General features: G+C 41.0%; 1 protein-coding gene and 1 long non-coding RNA gene across 2 annotated transcripts; both read left to right on the top strand.

Annotated features, from left to right (window-relative positions):
- Window positions 1-12410: 12410 nt before the first annotated feature.
- LOC122761035 lies at window positions 12411-17301 on the top strand. The gene is made up of 4 exons (XM_044016263.1): window positions 12411-13836; window positions 15706-15833; window positions 16575-16686; window positions 17047-17301. The coding sequence occupies exons 1-4, from the start codon at window positions 12649-12651 to the stop codon at window positions 17299-17301; spliced, it is 1683 nt and encodes a 560-aa protein (XP_043872198.1). The 5' UTR covers window positions 12411-12648.
- Window positions 17302-19405: 2104 nt separating this feature from the next.
- On the top strand, window positions 19406-22439 carry LOC122761025. The gene is made up of 3 exons (XR_006358515.1): window positions 19406-19481; window positions 20130-20220; window positions 20780-22439. It is a non-coding gene; the product is annotated as an uncharacterized LOC122761025 (long non-coding RNA).
- Window positions 22440-22446: the final 7 nt, after the last annotated feature.

Genomic DNA, 22446 nt, shown 5'->3' with positions numbered 1-22446 from the left:
ACATTGTTTATTAAATTGTTTCAGAGCGTGATGTCACTTTCAGCAGCTCCACTCAGACTCCGCCCCCCCGATCATCGTAAATGAACATCTTGAGTATAATCTGATTATAATCTGAGTACAGAGTGTCTTAATCTGATTTTTTATTAAGTATGAGGGGAGATAAGGAGGTGAGGAGATAAGGATACACAGAGTGTCTTAATCTGTACTCTGTGTATCCTCATCTCCTCACTTCCTCACCTCCTCCTTTACTTACCTCCTTATTGTACTTCCTACCGCACCTCCTCATGTCCTCACTTCCTCATCTTACCTCCTTATCTCCTCACCTCCTACTTTAATTACCTCCCTATTTTACTCCTTACCTCACCTCCTTATCTCCCCTCTACTCCTCACTTCCTCATCTTATCTCCTTATCTCCTCACTGCCTCTTCTCCTCACTTCCTCATCTTACCTCCTCCTAATCTCTTCACCTCCTCATGTCCCCTCATCGCCTCGCTTCCTCATCTCACCTCCTTATCTCATTGTCCTTGCCGCCTTATCTCACCTAATCATCTCCTCACCTCCTTATCTCCTCATCTCCTCATCTACTCACAAATGTGTTTATAATTTATCATCGTGATTAAGAATATCAGATGAAACACGCACGCACGCGCGCACTGTGTGAACCTCCTCTACCTGTGTGACGTCATCACAGGGGATTTCCCACACAGGTAACACCAGGAAGTAAATATGTGTGTGTGTGTGTGATAAGGATCTATTTTAAGCCTTTGTTGTTTTCTTTGTGGAAACTGAACAGAGAGAAAAGACCACGCGGCCACGTCACGTTCAGGGAAGTCGGACATTTATAGACTCAGTGTATTTCCTCTTGTCTGTAAACGGTGACATTATTTAATAACAGTGCGTATTAATGAATGAAAGTCCTGTGGGGTAAACGGAAGATAAAACAAGCTTAGGTTACAGCCACAGCCCTGGTTTAAACCTGCAATTATATTTGTTTATATGTTTGTATGCACCATTTTACATTACAAATAAATAATAAGTATATGCCGAAATAAACACCAGCCGTTTTTCTTTATAGTGCACTCGTGGATGTACACACACCTGTCATTGTTTACCTATAATACGGAAGAAAACCTAAAAATGTAATTATTCTCAATCAGGTTCTGCGATTATTAAAAAACGCGTTTCCCTCATGGCTTTTAAACAGATCTATTTCCAAATGTACCATCCTATAAAACAATTAATTTAAAGCAATTGTACAATATTTTAGGGAAATAGTTATTCTTTGGGTTTCTGAAACTACATATCCCATAATTAGAAGCTTTGGCGAACGTAAACAGGAAGTGCAGGTATGCTAACTGTGGAATCAGAGCGCAGGTGTTAGCCCCGTTTTTTTTGACCGATATTGTTCAGAATTGTTCAAATTGGCGTCATTAAACATATGCCGAATTATTTATAATGTGGTTATTTTTGAATTGTACTGATGTGTGTACGGTTAAGTGTCACTGCATTAATAAGGCCTTAAAGAAAACGTAAAAACGCGAGGATTCTCAGGCAGGTTCTGCAGTTTCATGTTTCTGGGACTCCGCGAGGGGATTTGTGGACGTTTAAAATGGATGGACATCGGACAGATGGACACATGGGGACACCGACGGACAGAGTAAGTCACAATGAATCTAAAAATGCGTGTATCGTGTACGACTGCTCACATATGGCTGAGTTATGTGGCTGCAAATTAGCAGGGACTGGGTCTTTTGAACAGGGGCCTCCATGAAATGTTTAAAGCAATCAATATTCCTATTATTATGTCAATTAAATTTGTGGATATATGTAGTTTACTAGCATTACAACATTGTCCACCTGCTCTGTGGTGATTCAGCCGTTTCTATTATTCTCTTGATGATGAAACGATGAACTCTCCATTATAACTCACTGATGATGTAATGAGTTTCTTATGAAGGTGTGTTCCAACTTTTTTCTCCTTTCAGTTTTTATGCAATTTTGAGCTTCGAATGACTGAAATTAAAACACAGTAAATTAGGGATCATCCTAAAAATGCTGCATAACAGTAAATACAGTTCCAGGCTACTGTCATTTATTAACAACCAGTACGTGCTGTGCTGCGCATTTGTCCAAAATTCTTGTTTAACCTCCGTCTAAATCCTAATATTGGCAGTCAGAAGTGAAGCCGCTGAAGTAAAACAATCCTGTGAAACTTGGGCAGGTTTTTCCGCGTCCCCGTGAGACCGACGAGCTATGAAATGTGTAAATTTCCAGCCTGTACTTTCACTTGTTCTCTGTTTGATTTCAACTTTTCACCCCGCATTCCTGAAACGCCACTGATTAACTGAGACAATGGAGGAAAATCCACTGACACAGACACACAGGCATCATTAATGTACACATGTACAGGTGTAAACCAGAGCAGCTGCTGTTTGTGGCTCAAGCAGCAGCTGCTCACTCAGTGTTTCCCTGAAGAGTCGACGACAGTCGCCAGTTAACCTACATTCAAGACGCTAATGTCTTCACCACAGACCCGAGAAAAAAGGCTCAGCGCTCCGTGTGAAAACCCGTCGACACGTTTACTGACACTGATGTTTTTACTCAACGAACAATCAAACAAACTTACTGACCACTCAACCACTCAAAATGGCCAGCTAATGCTAATGCCAAAACTGATGGTTTGCGTTGCTACGTTAGCATACTTCTAGCTATCTGTTATTAAGCCAATTAGCTTCTATCTATATAGCATATTGGCCATCTATCTAGCTATTTTTAAGCTAATCTATCGATCTAGTTTCTTGCTAACTTTTCTGTCCTAAAGCATGAAAAATATACATGTATCTCTCGGTAGCTATAGCAAAGAGCTAGCTTTTTTTGCGATCTTATAACATCTCGCAACTGTCACTGTGCACGACTGAGTCGCTGTGGAATGTTAATGCGTTAGCAGTTAATACTCAAAAACACGAAAGGTGCTTTTATTTCTACGGCGTCGTTTTATGTTTATTTCTCTTTTTTGTATGTGCGTTCTTCATCTTCATCGTCTTCTCTGTGGTGCCGACCTGCTGACATCTGCTCGTCTGTAATCTGGGTCGGACGACGACTCGGCACTTTCTGCAAACCTGGAAACAAACCTGCTGAGTCACCGTTTCCTTTTCAGAGTCCCAACCTAGTTTTATCTCACCACAGGATCGAAACACCAAAAACCAGGTTTTACACAAACACACATCGTCGACACCGCCGCTGTGGTGTGTGACGACTCAGCAGAGAGACGAGGACAGAGGAGACGAGGGGACGAGAGGAGGAGAGGAGAGGAAAAGGAAAAACGAGGAAATGTGATGGAGATGAATAGTGGAGGAAAGGAGGAAGAGGACGATGGAGAACTGGGAAAAGACGAAGAGGAGTGGACGGGAAGGAAAAAAGGATGGAAGGATGAGAGAAATTATGACGGGAGGAAAAGGAGGTAAAGAAAGGAGGCCACGAGGAAAGGAGAAGGAGAGAGGAAAGAAAGAAAAGAGGAAGAAAACAGAAGAGGCGACGTGAGGAAGGAGAGAAGGAAGGAAGAGGGAAAAATAAGGAAAGTAAAAAAGGAGTTAAGTGTGAAAAAGAGGAAGACGGAAGGAAGGAAGGAGAGTGAAGGTGAAGAAATGAGGAAATGTGACAGAAAAGACAGGAGAAAAGAGGGGAATGTGATACATGAAGAAAGGGAACAAAGGGAGGAGGAGGAGGAGAGAAAGAGGAGGTGACATCAGACGAGATAATCTGGAAACTCGCATGAATGAGTCAGTGATGAGAGGGAAGTTTTGAAAGAGGAGAAGAAAACAGGGAAGAGAAGAAGAAGAGGGGGTGAAGAGGGGGAGTGGTGAAGGAGGAGGAGAGGAGGTATAAATGCAGCACAGTGCAGTCAAGCTGCTGCACTTTTTTCAACATGTTTGTCGTCCGCTCGTCCTCCCTCTCTCTCCTCCTCCTCCTCCTCTCTTCCATCAGTGGCCTCGTTGCCGTGGCGACGGCTCGGCAGAGTCCCGCTTGCCCGCAGGTGATCCCTGCAGCGCTGATCCGAGATCTGTGGAACCAGACGTCTGCGCTGATCAATAAACTGCCGGTAAGATCAATAACATTATTGACTCTGATCAATCAATACATCAGTTTCATCTGATTGATGATTATTTTTCCGTTTCCATAAAGATTAATATTGATCACTTTTATTGATAAACTCATTGATCAGTTTCTGTCATCGTAACGGATCAATTCATCTGTTGTATATTGATATGTCGCGATGATACACGTTATTGATGATGTATTTGTCGCATAAAAACAAACATCGTACAGTTTGATTCCGATCAATATGTCAATAATCGCGTGTAAATGATCAATTCATTCTGAATATTACTAATATTATTCATCTATTATAAGATTTTGTGATTATTTTTCATGGTATTGATCCGTTTATGGATCGTGTCACAGAGGAGAATCGCTTCCTTCAAAATAAAAGTCCATATTGACGAGTACAATGAAGAAAAAAAGGTGAAATTCCACTTTTCACAGGAAGTGAATGTTTGAAAAAGATCAAAGAGTTTCTGAGTGAAAACACATCAAACACTTTTACTGAGAAACCGTAAAAAAAAATCACATCAAAGGACTTTTTACTGACGAATGAAAACCATACAATATGAAATATTCCCTCAAAACGTGTGAAATGAATAAAAAAAAAGCACATTCTATGAAAAATGCATTCATTTAAAAAATGTTTAGATTTTCTCTCAACGCGTCGTCATGTTTTCACATTTGCAGAAAGAAGAAAACTCCTCCAGACGAAAGAGGCTGCTGCCCAAGTTCTGCACCAGATGTCCCACGGTCAGTGAACGCATCAAACTTCTTAAGTCGTGAGAATTTTGACGTATTCCGAGTTCTGGTTTGTGGAAGTGAATATTTTTGGTCGTTCCCGGTGAACCTCAGTCTCCAGTCTTAAGATCTAATACTTTACCTCCACCATGGCTGTGGAGGTAAACACACACACATCCATGTGAGCTCCCAGAATGCACCACAAACGTGAAGTGAACTGGTCAAACCAGCTGTTTCCAGCACAAGTGTCTGGATTTTTTTAGGAGGAAGTGTTTTAAGAGCTGAGGAGATTCCCTCTGATTAATGTTTGATCCTGCGAGGCGTTCAATGTCTGCAGGACAAATCATATTAGTATTCAGGCGTTTAAATAAAATTAATGAACAAGAGATTTTATCTGCTGTACTTCATTTGCGTGCTAATGTGTTCGCATGGTAACAATCGCAGCTAAGGTGGTAAACATTCCACCCTCTTATAAGCATTAGCATGTTAGCATAAGCTACTTCAGTTTAGGACCAAAGTGGTGGATGGACAGTGACCAGTGTTAGCATGCTAACAATCAAAGCTTAGGTGCTAACGTTACACCTTTCTAAACATTAGCATGTTAGCATGAGATATATTAATCTAGGAGTGGTGGACGGACACTGACTAACATGGACATATATATATAACATATAACAGTATATATTTCAGTACATGTTAGCATGATATGGTTTGTTTTAATTCTGGAGCAAAGTGGTTGCTTTTCTATGCTAACACTGTAAGCTAACCTGATAACTATTACATCTGATCAACGTTAGCATGTTAGCATGAGATATATCTGGAGTCTGGACAGCCGATGTTGTCATGCTAATGCTGTGTGCTAAGATGGCAAACATGGTAAAATTACACCTGGTTACATTAGCATTACAGCAGAAGTGGTGTGTAGTGGCTGCTGTTAGCATTGCTAACAAGGTAACCTAAGATGGCATAACATTACACTCCCTCAACATTAGCATGTTAGCATGACATATTTCAGTCTGGGCTATTAGCAGCTGTTGTTAGCATTGCTAACACTATGAGCTGAGATGGCAAACATGCTAATCATTACACCTGGTCAACATTAGCATGTTAGCATGAGATATTTCAGTCTGGACTGTTGGTGGCTGAGGCTAACAATGGCTAACACACGTGTCCCCTCCTCCTCAGCATGCGATTGGCTGGCTGGAGGTGAGGGAGGTGATTGACATGTACCAGAGGAGTGTCTTCAGCAGGGACTTCATCCAGAAGCTCCTCCCCCTTCATTACGAGGACCTGCTTTTCCGACTGCAGTTCACACTGCAGCACTGTGTGAGTACACAACTGTGAACACACACTGTGTGTTTGTGCTGTATACACTGTAAAAAACAACAATACTACTACACTGTAAAAGAATTACTGTACTTTGTTTAGGTTTCTTCTGTCAAGCCTTCAAAATGGTTCAAACTCATCAAGAAACTGGAAAGGAAAATGAAAAAGGTAAAGAAATCTACAGCTTCTGCTGCAAACACTCACTCTCCCACACCAAAGCCCAGAGAGAAAATCAGTGTTTTTAACTCACATCACACACACAGGAGTTGTTGATCCACTTCTGCCTCCGTCACTAAGTTCAAATGTCTTATTTTGTCACTTCGGCTTTTAAAATCCTGCATTTGTATTGACCTCAGTGACACAAAGTGACCACACGAGGCAGCAGTAGACCAGCAGCTCCTGTGAGTGAGTGAGTGAGTGAGTGAGTGAGTGATTTACAAACTTCAGTTTCCTGTTGGAAAATCCGTCTCACAGTGAGATAAAGACGTGAAACGTGTTCTTGAGACATCGTATTAACTTTACCTGACTAACCTATTAATTAACTATGTAATCAATACTCTTGATTGACGGTGACTGTTTGTCGTCCTGCAGAGACGACATGAATCCGCTCTGAAGGCCGTTGGAGAGTTCACGTACGTCCTCCGGTGGATCGATGAACTGGCCAATATTTGACCTATTATTTTCATTTTCTTTTTTTTTTCATAAACATCAGTGTTTATTCAGTATTTTGTCATTTGAAAAAAGAGGATTTCAAACGTCCACATATTTATTATTCATTTATTAAGTTTTTGCTTTATTTCATTCAGTGCATGTTTAAAAACAACTACTAGAAACAGTGAAGCTTTTTAAATGTGTTTTTTTTTACCTCTGCACCTTTTATTTAACAATAATAAGTTATTTTTCCAGCAAATATTTATAATATTTGTGTTCAAAGAGTATTTTTATAATATATTGAAGTGATAAAAAATTATATAAAACATGGCGTTTTGTATGAAGTAATGTAGCTGTTTATTTATTCGGGAAAAAGTGAAATAAACTACTTTTTTTGGTCCATGTCGCTGTTCAGCTGTGTTTATTTTGAGCATCTGTCGCCCTCTGCTGGTCGGGAAGTGGTAATACAACAAGTGTTGGAGGGGTTTTTATTTCATCACTGGGAGAGAAGAGAAGAAAAGATTAGAGGGAAGAAAACAAAGGACTAAAATGGAGGAAAAGCGCGAACATTTCGTTTGTGGTTCGGCTCCGAGCTCAGACTTATTGTATCAATTAGGTTGTTTTTCACTTTTTGAGTGAAAACTTGGGAGTTGGGAACGGACCAAGCTGTAGACCGGTGAGGACGTCGTCAAAAAAAAGGGGACTAACCACACCCTGGCGTGCGAAAGGCGGGGCTTAACGCAACGTTGCAACGGAGACGCTACTTCCAGCAGCTTTTGTATACATACAAAATGGAGGCCAGCTAAGAGCAGCTTTCCTATTCCTTTGCTAAATACGACTCATTTTACAGGAATTCTAGTTTGTTTTGTTTTTTAAAACAAAAAAACAACGCATTATACATATTGTGTTCCTGCTAGCCGTGCAGCAGGCTTCCATCCATACAGACTCCGCCCTCCCCAGATTACCGTAGTGGTGGTGAAACTATATGAACTTGGTAGTTTTTGCCTTGTAATCAGGGTTCATGGATATTTTCTCAAGAGCAAATTCAAGCACTTTTTTTGACACATTTAGTCGTTTCCTCCCGTTTCATGTTGTCATACCTCGTGCAGATGAACCCCTGAGTCAAGAGAGACGATGGCAAACGGGTTGAAAACACAAAGGAATGAAGTATAAGGAATAAAATAGTGCAATATTTATACTGTGTGTGTGTGTACATATACTGTATATATACACATATATACATCTTATTGTTTTTAGTCGTTAGAATTGTCGCTTGAAATCTTCATGTTTGACAGTTTGCTGCGTCTTCAGGGTCAGAAGTTAGAGGTGATGCTGGCAGACTGAACCTCCACCTCCCACAAAAGGATGTGGTGTGTGTCTCTGTGTGTGTGTCTCTGTTTGTGTGTCTCTGTGTGTGTGTGTCTGTGTGTTGACGTTGGCCCCCCTTTGGTTTTGACTTCTAGGAAAAACACATACAGAGGAGAATGATTTCAAACGCAGGAGACAAGCATTTAATTCCACTACAACATTTACTTAGAAAGCCAACAGTCAGTGTGTGTGTGTGTGTGTGTGTGTGTGTGTGTGTCAGACTGGCACACATTTTTTGATTCATCGTCAGAAACATTCAATCATTCGCTGCATCTCCACCACAGGAACTTCAATTCAATGATTCACAACTCCTTGGTTGTATCGAGGGTGTAATGATATCACCTTTTTTATGCAAATTCACCCACTCATTCATAACAGAGAACAATACTCTAAACACATATGTGTCATCGTCATTATTTTAGCAAACGTTTGTACTTTTTTCTTCACCAAAAAAGTTTCTATTTCACACATTTGATTCGCACGTAGGATAAAAATAACACTCGTGTTTCTCTGATGGTAAATAATCGATTATAAAATTGGTAATTTCATATATATTTTATTTAAAAGAACAACAATTGAAGAAAATCAGGTGTTGGAATAGACGCATTAATTAATTGACTCTATTTTAATGACAAATTTGACACTTTCTCCCACTGTGCTAAAATTAAAATAAAATGTGTGTATATGTGTGTGTACATGTATATATATATGTATATATAAGTATATATATGTAAGTAATTCTTGATTTTAGGCATAAAACACAACGTAAAAAAAGCTGCAGCTTCATAAAAAGGAAAAACGACATTGGATCCAAATTGGAGCCCTGTGGAACGCCAGCAGTAAACTCACCAGCAGTTCAGTGATAAATGGGCTGGGCTAGCATGTCATTTCTGTTTTAACTTGGGTCGTTCAGTTAGGGTTTATTGGAGCGTTCCAGTTACATCAGAAGTCGGAACTGGGAGTGACGTCACCTACCAGTTCAGTTGACCGTGTTCCAGTTGAGTATGCAACCGTATCTTAGGATAGCCATTGTTAGCAATTACAACACACATTATTTAAAATTTAATATTAAAATACTTTGTGTTTTTACTATTGCCGTGAGTGGCAGTCATCTTGGAATGTTTGTGAGATTGCCCTGACATTCCAAGTTAGAAATCCAACATTAGTGGCTAAATTTGGACTTTCGACTGCAACTGGATCGTACCATTATTTGCTTGCCTGATTTACAAATTCTCAAAATGAGAAAAAGTCTTTTCTTTCTTTCTTGTATAATCATTCAAGGAACTCAAAAAAACAGAATCCGTGTCTAAGTCTTAGTTTTCTCCGGCTGTTGCCATGGTTACGCAGTCATTGTGACGAGTCATTTCAAGACGGAGGAGATATATATGTATTTATATTTATTTTTAACACATCTTTGTGTGTGTGTGTGTGTGTGTAATTACACTCCTCATGCAACATTTGCATCTGGACTCTGAATGTCATGAGGTTGAACGGGGAATCCCTGGAGTTACAACGGTTCTACCTGCGCCGATGAGTCAGGGTTTTGTTGAACGCCTTGTGGTGGTGTTTCCAGCAGCAGTGACGGTGAATCTGCTGCATTCACTCGACTTTCAGAGGTGAAACTCACTCACTCACCTCCACTGGTGACGGTTTCCACCTGTGCAGCAGGCGTCTCTGCCCACAATGATGCACACATTTCTTCCTGCCGCTGTGGCAGGCCTGCATAGCATGTTCTAAAGAAAGTCGACTCATGACTCTTATTCCATTGAATTTCCCGACTTAGACACACGATACGATACAATTTCTGCATTGAAATGTCCATAAATGACCGTTTTGCTCAAACATTTCAAAAAACGTTTCCATCACTCTTTAAATCAACAGAAAAATGTATTTATATTGAAGAAAACAAAGAACATTCAGTGCTACAGTCACACTTTGTTTTGTTGAGTCAGTATCACGTCACTATAAGCTGTGATCTACAGATTCCATACAAAACAGTTATGTTTGTATGTCAACATGTGATCACAAGTACGATCAATTCTCACTTCATTATCTGTCATTTTCAAGTAAACATTTAATCGTAGATTAATTGACAGTTAGTTACTTATCTCACTAGCTACTACTTAAACCCAAGGTCACTGTACATGGAAAAAAAGAGCAGAACAAAAACACGAACCAAAAACAGATCAGATGGTAAAAACCTGCAGGAACAAGTGTTGCTCCAACATTGATTTAAAAGTTTCCAGAGTTGGTGAATAGCCAGAGGGAGTGAGTGCCAAAGGTCTAGAGCAACGACACTGAAGGCCCCTTTGCCTGCAGGTGCGGGGAATGGAGAGGAGACCGAGGTCAGCAGACTCGGAATCGGGTGGTGGAGGGTGTCAGTTTCAGGTGCCAAAGGATTCCCACCCTGCTTTTTTGCCGCCAATGTGATCCTACTGACTTCATCGAACAACGACGAAGTGTGAAGCGGTTGGGATGAAGATCTAAATTCGAGGCCATGGTATTCAGGCAGGGGAGTTACTTCCCAGAGTGTCGGGGTCTTGTTCACGAGCAAGGGGAGTGTGGAGTGAGAGATTGCCCGGATGGACTGTTAAAGCGATCCGTTGTGGTGAAAAGGGAGTTGGTTTACTGGTCATTCTACATTCCAACCTCTCACTTTTGGGCCAGAACTGTGGGCGGCTGAAATGAGTTTCCTCCACAGGGTGTCTGGGCTCATCCTAAGAGATTGGACATCCGGGAGAGGCTCGGAGTCGAATCCCACGGGCTCCTTGGGCATCTAGTCGGGATGCTTCCTGGACGTCTCCCTGGGTAAGTGTTTTGGCATGGCTGAGCGGAGGGAGGCCCCGTGGGCAGACCCAGGACACACTGGTGAGATTATCTCTCGGACGGCTGGGGAACACCTTGGTGTCCCACGGGCAGAACAGGTTGGAGGTGGCTGAGGAAAGGAGTGTCTGGTTCTTGTTGTCCCTGCGACCCAGACCCAGATAAACGGTAGAGAACTAACAGTTGACAACAGTAGATCATCACTAGTAGACTTGTAGAGACTCGTACTAGTAGAGGGTCAGAAATGGACTACCAAAATAAAGTGATACCAGTAAAAGCAGAATACCAAATGATTCCCATGATCCCACAGTGCTTCGAGACATCACGCTAGGTTTGTTGTCATTGTTTCGATGGAGAAATTTCCAGCTGCAGAAAGTACAATCAACAAGTTTAACGATAATGATTTCATTTTCTCGTGAAACCCTCTTTAAACTGTACGTAAGAAATGGACAAAGTCTTCGGATTGCAATACAAACTCCCCACAACCAGAACATAGTTTACGAAAATTGGGGGGAGTAAAGAAACAGTCATATCTGCACAGGAGGTTGAGTGGAGGGGAAGACAGCCCACCCTGTGGATGCTGTAGAAAAAAAGGTCAAAGAGGCCACTGTTTACTTTCACTCTGAGGGTGCACGGACCCCCACGGCTGCTGAAGTAGTTCAACCTACTTCTGCTGCACGAACACGCCTACTCACTCTACTACTTGTGACTTGTGATGTGACCGATTTCATGCCAGGCCTATTTTTTCGGTTTCAGTGTTTGTGTTGTGCGAAGATAAACATCCCGACAGCAGTCAACCGAAGCCGCTTTCCGTGAAAAATCCACGTAAAAAAATACCCTTAGTCCCTACAGTTTAAGCCACCGAGCATTTTAGCTCAGTTTGAGAAGTAATCTGCGTCCCAATGTTCGTCCTGGTTGCGATACGTTTATTTGTCTAGTTTTTGTTGCACTCTCTGCTGCGTTCGCTCGCTCGTTTGCAGCTAGTGGCAAAACAAAACGAGATGAACGGTCATTGTGAATGAAAGAGGTATATTCCGGTTCATACTCGGCTGGAGCAGCGGTTAGCGCTCTTTGCCTTTGCAGCAAGAAGACCCGGGTCCTTTCTGCATGAGTTTGCATATTCTCCCTGTGTGTGCAGCAGTTTTCTCCGGGTTCTTCTTCCCACAGTCCAACAACATGCACTATAGGGGATTAGGTAAATTGGACACTCTAGATTCACCGTAGGTGTGAGAGTGAATGGTTGAATGGTTGTTTGTCTCTATTTGTGTCCCTGCAATGGACTGGTGAACTGTCCCAGCCTGAGATTGGCTCAGCTCCCCCCACAACCCCATGAACAATTATACAGCTAACCCTCTGACCTTCAAAAACAATTCCTCAAAAAAAGGACATGTTCTGGACTCCTTTAAGCTTGAGCATGATTTCCCCACTCTGCCTAGTCTTTCTCATGAGACTTTCACTCCAGTTTCTCCACCTGCCGTGTCTTCAAAGTTACAACCAGATCCAAATCTGGTTCATCTTGCTGCTGGAATAATTACAGACCCAACAGAGCAGTTCATCTCCCAGCAGGGCCGGTCATGTTCTCCTGATGATGACAACACAGACCTTATTCCAACTTCTGTCCAAGAGGTTTCTCATGAGAAGATGGATCATCTGTCTATGGACCTCGATGACAACCTTCAGAAGGACACAAATGGAGATGCTGCAGTTTGTATCTCAGATGCAGAGAGTTCTGGAGGTCTGTCTGAAGGTTCTGGGTTCTTTTCCGAGCAAATGTGTCACCAAACAGACAAAGATCGATTAGCTGAAACCAAACAGGAAGAATTAAGAGAAGATTGTCAAATGGAAATCAATGACATAGACGGTGAATCACCCACAAGTTATTTTGTTGTGAATAATCATCCTGAGTTAGACTGCAGAGCTGACATGGAACCAAGGGATCTAACGGAGGGTGAGAACTTAGATATGGTGTTTGAAACCTCCGTGGATGGTTTAGAGAGTGAAAATGGAGATATAGATGCATTTTTTCAGCAGCTTGATAGTGAAGGGCGAGTTTATTGGGCAGAACCCATCCAAGTTTCTAATTCCTCCTATGTGCTCGAAGAATCTGGAAGTTTTGAATCCTTAGATGGATCTCAATGGAATTCTTTGTCCTCCAGAGACTTGGCTGCTCTAGAGTCAGTTTCACTCCCAGTAACAACAACAACAACGGCCTCCTCAGATCCACCGTCGTCACTGGTTCCACCTCCAGTCCAATCCCACCCTGTCACCCCAGATGCGAAGCTGTCAAGCCACTCAGTTTCCACTCAGATGTCTTCATCTATATCTTCTCATATTGTCCACAGAAAGGATGTCCCTTATGAGGCTGACTCAAAACACTCTCCTCTCCCTAGTGTTTTCCCTCTGGACACCTCCAGCCCCTACCGTGCTGTCCAGGCATGGACGGACCTGCAAATTCAGCGGAACATCAAGAAATTATCTAATCGAGCTCTTTCTGTCCCACATGAAGCGGCCGCACCTGTGGGTGCTGCAGGAAAGACACACAGATCCACACTGGTCTACTCCTCATCACCTTCTTTCCCGCTGATGTCCAACGACAGTCGGTCGCACGACCGTCTCCCTGCGATGGCGAAAAATTACCGGACTGTGTCCGTCTCAGTGGATACAGGACTGGGGCCTGATAAAGAGGAGGAGGTGTACAGGAGTGAAGGACGGGAGTTCCTCTGGGGGGGAAATCGCTCAGTTACCGTGAACTGCTGCTGCTCCTGTGAGCACCAGTGCTGCTGCGCTCAGGAGAGCCACAGTGACCAACACACACTGGGAAACACTCCTGTAAGTCATGACACACTAAAACGTGAGCAGTGATTATTAAAGTGTCACATTTAAAGGTCTAATGTGTAAGAAGAACGGACACCTATAGAACTCACCCCCGTTTCCCAAGCCATTCGGGGCAAAATCAGTCGATGATGAGCTGACCATGTGAGTCAGGTGTGTTGGAGCAGGGAAACATCTAAAACATGCAGGGCAGTCATTTCTAGAACTTTATTTCTAGAGCACATTTATAAAACATCCGGGGTTGACCAAAGCGCTTTAAATATTTAAAGGCACAGCAACATAAAAGGTATAAAACAGTAAAATAATGACATAGTAGAATAGTAAAATGGCAAAAAACTACATAGAAGTGTCCGGGTTGTTTATTTTTAACTGAAAGTGAAGGCCAAGGAGAAGAGGTGGGTCTTTGAAAGCGATTTATTTAAAATGTTCAATGGTGGGGGCAGATTTAATTTCCATGAGTAACTTGATCCAAAGTTTAGGGGCAGCTACAGAAAAGGCCTGATCGTCCCAGGTTTGTAGTCTGAGGAGGTAAGATGTTGGAGGCCCATCTGTTCCATACAAACATGGCTGGGTTCCTTTAACTAAGGTCTTGTCTACATTTAAGACTACGAAAAACAAACAGTTTTTATTTTAAGTATATCAAATATCTGCCAGTAAACTTTGTTTTGCAAATGTTTCACTGTGGGCCGTTAAGTGGTATTTTTGTGTGCGTTATAGCATTTGCAGACACATGCTGATGTTGTGATCCTAAAAAGATGATTAGATAAGATATCCTGCTTTATTTTTAGAGGGTTCATGAGCAGAGAGTTCTTATGTTGTGAAAGACCTGATCACTGGCCATATGACAGAAAGCACTGATTATTGATGAGACATAATATGACTTAGAGAAACAAACAAAGCCCCAAAATCATCTGTTTGTTCCATAAAAGCTGTTTCCTTTGAGTTCTGTATCGACCAATCAGAATCAGACGTGAGCGGTGACACGCTCCGTCTTACAGTGAGTCACGACATTTGCATTTTGATTTCAAACAGTGTATTTGTTATTACATTACCATAGTTCTTGAGATGGAACACTTTCAGAGGGCTGGAGCACATTAACATGTGAATGTCTGATTTGCAGTGAGGTGCTTGTGAAGCTCTCTCATCGTTCTGTCCTTATTGTCTTTTGTCTTGTTAATCAAACGTGTCTCAGCATCATCGATGTCCATGAATGACACTTACATTAATGTACAGTAATAGATTAAAATAAAGGCTCATTTAATGCTTCTTCTATTGTTAAATTGAATCTGAGCTTCCTCACATGAACATATGCATATTTTATTGAAACAAATGTTTTATTAATTTAACATTTATGTACATTGTCTCTCCAGGTTTTAAATGTATTTGGCCCTGACGCGTTTTGGTGTGACCTCCTTTTGTGCTCTTTGTGATGCAAATTTATTTTTAAAAAACGTTATTAATATTAATACAACCGGCAATTATCTTTCAATAATGCAGGACGTGTCCAACATGGGTGAAAGTGGCCGTTGTAGAACAGAAATGTTTTTTTCCTATTTGTTTGGTCCATAAAATATCAGAAAATGTTGAAAAATATTCATCACTGTTTCTCAAACCTGGAAATGATGACATTCTCAAGTGTCTTGTTCTTTTCACAGACCAAAATTATTCAGTTTTAATTATTTATTTGTTACATGGAGCGAAGGCGCCGGAAAATATTCACATTCAAGAAGCTTGTGAGCTTGTTTTCATTATTAGAAAAAAAAAGATCAACCGGATCATTACATTACATTACTAGTCTAAAACCTGATGATGCCATTTTGTATTATTATAACTAAAAAGTGTTTCTCTCACTCATGTCCTTCACAGTACTCTTTGGGCGACCTGGAGGAGATGATGCTGTCTCTGCAGCAGTACTGCTCCATGCACAGCAACATGGAGGAGCAGCTCTCTGAAAACCAGACCTCAATTTACAGCGCACTGTCTGATATAGACCGGTATGCACTGACTCTGACATGTTCAGGCTGCACTTAAACCACTTGATCAGTGGATAAAACAACAGGCGCACATGATAAAAACACCGACATGTCCATATTTTATACACACAGAAAATGAAATATGTACACAATACTGAAAATGTGAAACTCGTGTCTGGATCAACAATGTGATTTTGATTATTCTAGATGTATTTTGCATCATTAATGTGTTTTTATTTTGAAGTATACATCACTCCATGTCAAAACAAGCACTTTTACTTTGAAATTCTGTGAAATATCATCATGAATATCCTAATTGCATTATATTGTGTTAATAATTTTAAGCTCATATTGCTGTGTAATACAGTTTGCATTTGTGTTATACATACTTACATTTTAACTTCTTTCCACTAAATGTTTTTGTTTGAAAATGTAACAATGGCCTTGGAAAGACAAATCATACATTAACACTTGTGACGATTGTGTTTTGAATTAATCACGCTCTAAGACACAAACATATTAAAGCTGTGAATTCATTCCAGGAAGTGTTGACATAATAATTCACTCTTTTCAATTTTAGACTTTTGAGAAATTGGGCCCTATTTCTTTAAATGGGTGGGAACTTAAAAAAAAAAAAAAACACAACAACAACGTCTAATATCATTTTAAGATTCACTCATAATTAACCATAGCTCACATTTAACATCAACAGTGATGCACAAAATAATGACTGAACCAGAATGTGTGTATGTGTGTTTGCAGGGAGACGATTGAGGACCTTGAGGTGCTGAGGAGAGCAGTGAGACAGGAGGCTGGAGAGCTGGAGACACAGCTGAATCAACTGGCACATCACCATGACGACAGCCTGAAAATGGTAACAGACTCAGTCACAATACAGTGTGACACAGAGAGATGTCCCTATACAGAATAAGACCCAGTGTCTAATGCTATAAGGTTATGTTGATCCCTGTCAATGCAGATAAAAACTTTCATTCACAAAGATTTCTTTTTGCAAACAGCAGAGTCGCCCCCTAGTGGCTGTTCAATATATTCTTACTCCCAGGTTGCCCTCAGTCAGTAAACCGGATCACTACATCCACTTTATAAACAACTTGACCTTTTGTGTGAAGTGTGATTGTTTTCCACGTCACTGCCGGCATTTCAGTCTTTATTATTTGTATTCTTTTATGTGTCCTTCGCGTCCTCTAAAGATGAATTCTTTGTATTGAAGCAGAAGATGCGCAGACTTCTGGATGAGCAGTCCCTGCTGTGCACTCGGCTCAGAGTCTTCCAACCCGATGCGGAGCCCAGGTCGTCACACTCCACTCCCAACAGGACAGTAGCCACTCAGTGCTGTTTGCCACCGTGGATCGGTCCAGCTGACACGCACAGAGACCACGACTCCTCCTGGAGCATGACCAACATAGACTCACTCAGACATTCTCCTCCTGGTTCAGCGAGCGTCTGCAAAGACCCCTTTAAGACTTAAAGACTGAACCATATGCAACTTCATTTAAGTGCTCAGCTCACATTTAAAGGTCCACTGTGTAAGAATTAGCGACGTCTAATGGTGAGACTGCAGATTATAACAAAAGGAGGACTCCTCTGCTCTCATGTTACTTTCTAAAGTGTTATGGCGCTTTTCCACTATACAGTTCTGGCATGACTCGGCTCGACTCGACTCCGTTTGGTATCAGGAGATGACCCACGGCTGCAGGACACTATTGCTGTAACAAGACATTTATTCTATGGAAATACTGTGATAGAATCATTTTTGGAACAGTTACATTTTTGGAAATTACGATATGATAATAATGTAATAATTGCTAATTCACCCAGGTGTTGCCCCAAAAAAGTTATTTTCCACTACATGGTCCCGGCATGACACAGCACAGTACAAGCACAGCTCGACTCGAATATGTAAGAGGTTAATTTTAAGATCACAACATTTTTGAATGTTATTTTAAAAACTAATTATACACAGAAATATACTTAATGTTAAGGCTTTAAACACAAAGAGGACTCAAATGCTCAACTCCAAAGTAACAACATAGAACACTCTCAAGGAGGAAGGCAAAAGTACAACGACAAAAACACTCACATGGAGGATCAGAATCTATACTCCAAAACGTAACTTTTACTTGGTGACGTGGTTCTTGAACGACAGGCCTGTGACACAGGACATACAAAAACTAACTGACACAAGACAAGGAAACAAGGACCATTTGTACACGAGGTGGGGGAACACAGGTGAAACCAATGAGGGACGGGGTTGGCAACTCATTGGAGGGGAAAATCACACAAAGGGAGGAAGTCAGGATCTGAAAACAGAGGGAATACAAAATAAAACAGGAAGTGCATGACAGGACTGGACATGAGTGACTTTAACTAAACATGAACTAATGATAAAAGGTGAAACATGATTACATTACAACATTAACATTTGACGAGATGAATGACTATATGCACGACATGCAACAAAATAATTTAATTACGTAATTAATTATTTTGTAATCGTAATTTATTTTAATTTATTATTTGAATGCTTTCCTCGAGGAAGTAAAGAATTCATAAGTGAGCACATTGTTTCTCTCCCTTTATTCCCCTTAATGATTTCATTTTTAACCAATTATTTATATAATTATATAATTATGATATAATAAAATATAATTTATGTGCATCATTTCATATTCACAGTTTCACCTTTGACTGGGGATTCATTTGTAATAAAAGACTTCACACAATCATGTGTGACAATAAAAGAGTGTGTCTGAGCAACTGTCAGAAAAATAATCCTTTTCCTATTTAAATCATGTTAATAAACATTTTAAAAGGAGATAATAAACAAACACATCGTTACACATTGAATGCCCAGTGAAACATGTTTGTGTTGTTTGTTCCATACACGTCTTTGCTTAATTATCTAAAAACACACACACACACTCACATCCTCTGCAGTTGCCGTGCAGCAGAGGAGGAGGTCTGGAACAATAGCTCCAGAGAAGAACGAGACGCACTTCAAAGTGAAGTGTGATGTTTGAATTAGCAGAGGACGTTCACTCCTTACAGACTTCAAAAGCCATTGGTTTGTTTGGAGCATCACAAGGGTTTTATTTGTTTCAGACAGAGCTTGTGTAACTCGGAACACGACAAAAAACAATCTCAGGGACAATCCACATTATCGCTGCAGTAAACTAACTAAACTAACAACTAACAAATCTTTCCACTGCTTTTTTACTTGCAGGACTGCTAACCACTACACCAACTGTGTTATTTTCTTATTTTATACTTGTTTTACCAGATTGAACCCTTTAAGATCCAGATCTCTGGCCAAGGTCAGCAGCACAGGTTACATTTAAAGAGTTATTTGTCTTTTGTCAGACGTCATTTTACTTTTACCCTCCAAAGCATGAGATACTGTCCATTTGTACGTTTTACAAAACTACTGACAAAAATGGAAATTGTGCAACAAGATCTGAAATAGACAACTATTAATATTCAGGAGCTCCACACTGTGGAGGTGGAGGTGCGTGAAGGGGCTGAAGGGGGTGGGTGTCTCTCTGTTGCAGATAATGGATGCTGATAACAGAGGATGCTCCTCCTCCAAGCTTCATAACCCACAGCAGTCACACTGCACCGGTCTGTCTGGGACAAACTGCTGAGACTGAGGTAAGACCACAGCACACTTTGATTCTTTGTGTCTTTTTTCTTTCTCTCTTTATCTCAAACTGTTGCCTTTATTTTTGCATCTTCCTTGTCTTATCTATATGTTTATTTTAAATGATTTGGTTTCTCTCAGTGTCAGCTATCATCCACATGGAAAATGTACAATTAGAGGCAACAAAGTTATTGCTATCTATAATCTTTGATATAAAACCTGACAACATGATAAGACATGTTTGATTACATTTGGGGACGTTAAACGATGTCAATTGTGTATGAAAACAGGCAGATTTAAGGATGTTTTCTTGAAGACAAAGAGTAAAGAGCTGATGGTCATAGTCTTTGGTTTGAAATCCACGCACAAACAGAAAGAGAGACCTGAAGGGCTTTTCCTTTGTGAGGAGATCCACTAATGAATAATAGATTATCACTGTAAGTGTGTGTATGTGTGTGTTTTGGGAGTTTGTCTCACTTATGGGGACCAAACACAAGAACTCATAATGTAAATCAATGCTTTGAAGCTTATACTTAAGAGTACATGCTTAAGAGTGAGTCTGTCCAAGAAATTAATGTAAATCAGTTCAATGTCAGGTGTGTGTGTGTGTGCTTGCCTGTGTGTGTGTGTGTGTGTGTGTGTGTATGTGATCTGTGCAGAAAGCCCAAAGGACCTCAGAGATGACGACTAGCTGTATGAGGTCAACTCTGGATCCTGAGCATCGACTGATGACACAGGAGAGCAAACACTGTAAGTGTATAATACTGACAAGAATAATAATAATACTGCTGTTATAGATTTTAAATACCATGATGTACTGAACATAATTATAAGGAGTTAAATATAGAAAATCAATTAGATTGTGTATGGAATTGGAGGCAGGGTGATATCTGCCTGTCTGTGTCCGCTTTATTGGTTTATTACGTTTTTCTTTTCTTCTCTTTTTACAATTTCTATCTCTTGTTTTATGACTCTCTTATCTTATTGTAACTGTGTGTTGTTTTTAAATCACTTACTGTATGTTGTGATTTTACGTTGGTGAGCTGAAGGCAGAGTGGGAACATTTTATAAATAATAGGATTCTGCCGGTTACTATACTGGGTCTTTTTCCTCATGAGGGTTAAATGACACTCCAAAAAAAGGCATCCAGTCATTATTGTGTTTTAAAGCCATTAGCTGGTGTAGACATGAGGACAAAGCATCAGAGGGAGAACCTGAGACTATCCGGTGTTAAAAATGTCAGATACAGTGAAGCTGAGTGACAGTGTTTTTCTGTGTGTGTGTGTGTGTGTGTGTGTGTGTGCGACAGATCAGGGGGTGGAGAGCTCCGTGGACAGGAAGTTGGTGGTGAAAGATGACAAAGACAAAGATGAGGCTCAGGAGGAAGACCAGCTGAAGAAACCTCGCAGAAAGGACACGCCCATCCTCAACTGTCCTCCACTGATACCAGGTCATGGTCCACACACACATCAATGCTGCTGCCAATTGTCACATTACACTTACTATGATTACATTCAGGGCGTTTATGTTAGAGCTGAGGCATGATTTAGATTAGGTGGAGTCTCACCATTAGATGTCACTAATTCCACGTTTGACCTTTTAGTTCTCCAATGGAGATTTGAGGCCAGCTTGGAGTTCAGTCCATTTAAACAGAGCACCTGACCTGAAATGAGTCCACCTAATATTAGTGTGTGTATGACAGATATCAAGTAACATAGTTACTGGATCTTGTACTGTAGACAGTAGATTTAAGAGATGAGATGCCTATTCCCTCCCAATTGTAAAAGAAAAAAGAGCATTTTCTTTGGTTAAAGTAATAGATTAAGCCCTGAGAACTCGTTATGGGCGAGTGCTGGACCCGAGAGCAGGCAGTCAAAGACAGAATGCAGTATGAACAGCATATTGATAAATGGGTTGACAGTTGAGATGGACCAGTTAACAAAGCACAAGACAAACAAATAACTATGCACTTGATATCTTCAAGAGAGCCGTGATATTTACCATAGTCTGTAAAAACATGGCGACAAGTGACTGGAGTAGGTGCTTGATGAAATGATTGGGAGCAGGTGTGCTCCCGCCACAGGTGAACTGATTGCATGCTGAGGAGTGCAGGGGGAAAAGGAGGAGACATGGGTGGAGAAAAAGGCGGAGCATGACAGGGATATTACATTAATTTAAATCAGGGCTCACTTCCTGGCATTTTTTGAGACGTTGATTGGTGTAAAGGGATTTTTTAGTTTTGTCCTCTTCCAACACGATAATATAAATGTTTATGCTCTGGTCAAGTGTGGTCATAATGATGTCATGAAACAAGGGGACTGCCCGATTTCATTGCAATATAGTACACTGTTCTGGTGTCAGTGAATGGGATTCTCAAATAAGATGTCAGTGCGGGGATGCGAGTTTGTTGGACTCTGTAAGAGTGCAAAACTGCACACTGGCTCCTGGTTGAAAGGGTTCCCCCCGCAGAACAAGCTGCTCTGATGGTCTTTGCCTTCAGAGACACCATGATGACTTTCAGCAAGGCTTGGCCACCACCGTCCGGTCTGACGAGATCTATTGCCCACGCAGGGAGTGAGCTGTCAAGACTCAGTTCTCCAGTAGGAGGCCTACTAGTCACGTCAGTGTGTATTAGGTGATGTTGTCCATGGGAGGAGTTACGAGACTTCTTCAACACTCAAGCAATGTTTACTTTATTCTTACTTTATAGAACTGACAGCCCGTCTGTTCACTGATGTCCTGAGTGTCATCTCTGAGCATAGAGAGTACAGCTCTGTACAGCTGACAAAGCCCCTGATATAAATATGAAAGGCTCATTCTGGGATCATCAAAAACAACAATTCAAAGTATCATTGTGCAGATTTTTACCAGACGTGTGCAACATGTAGCATCAGGAAAGCTGAAAGTTTTATAACACTGTTGCACTCATCTTGTTTACATGAAGCCTCTCCACCCAAATATCACAGTGAACCTGTT

Source organism: Solea senegalensis, unplaced genomic scaffold, assembly GCF_019176455.1.
Source record: "Solea senegalensis isolate Sse05_10M unplaced genomic scaffold, IFAPA_SoseM_1 scf7180000014308, whole genome shotgun sequence".
Lineage (NCBI taxonomy): Eukaryota > Metazoa > Chordata > Actinopteri > Pleuronectiformes > Soleidae > Solea > Solea senegalensis.
This window is presented reverse-complemented; position numbering and strand designations above follow the sequence as displayed.

Bases quoted from the DNA above. Each gene is read 5' to 3' on its own strand.
- LOC122761035 (XM_044016263.1), top strand. From the start codon at position 12,649: ATGGATCATCTGTCTATGGACCTCGATGACAACCTTCAGAAGGACACA. The intron at 13,837-15,705 runs GTAAGTCATGAC...TGTCCTTCACAG, and splicing joins ACACACTGGGAAACACTCCT to TACTCTTTGGGCGACCTGGA. The intron at 15,834-16,574 runs GTATGCACTGAC...GTGTGTTTGCAG, and splicing joins GCACTGTCTGATATAGACCG to GGAGACGATTGAGGACCTTG.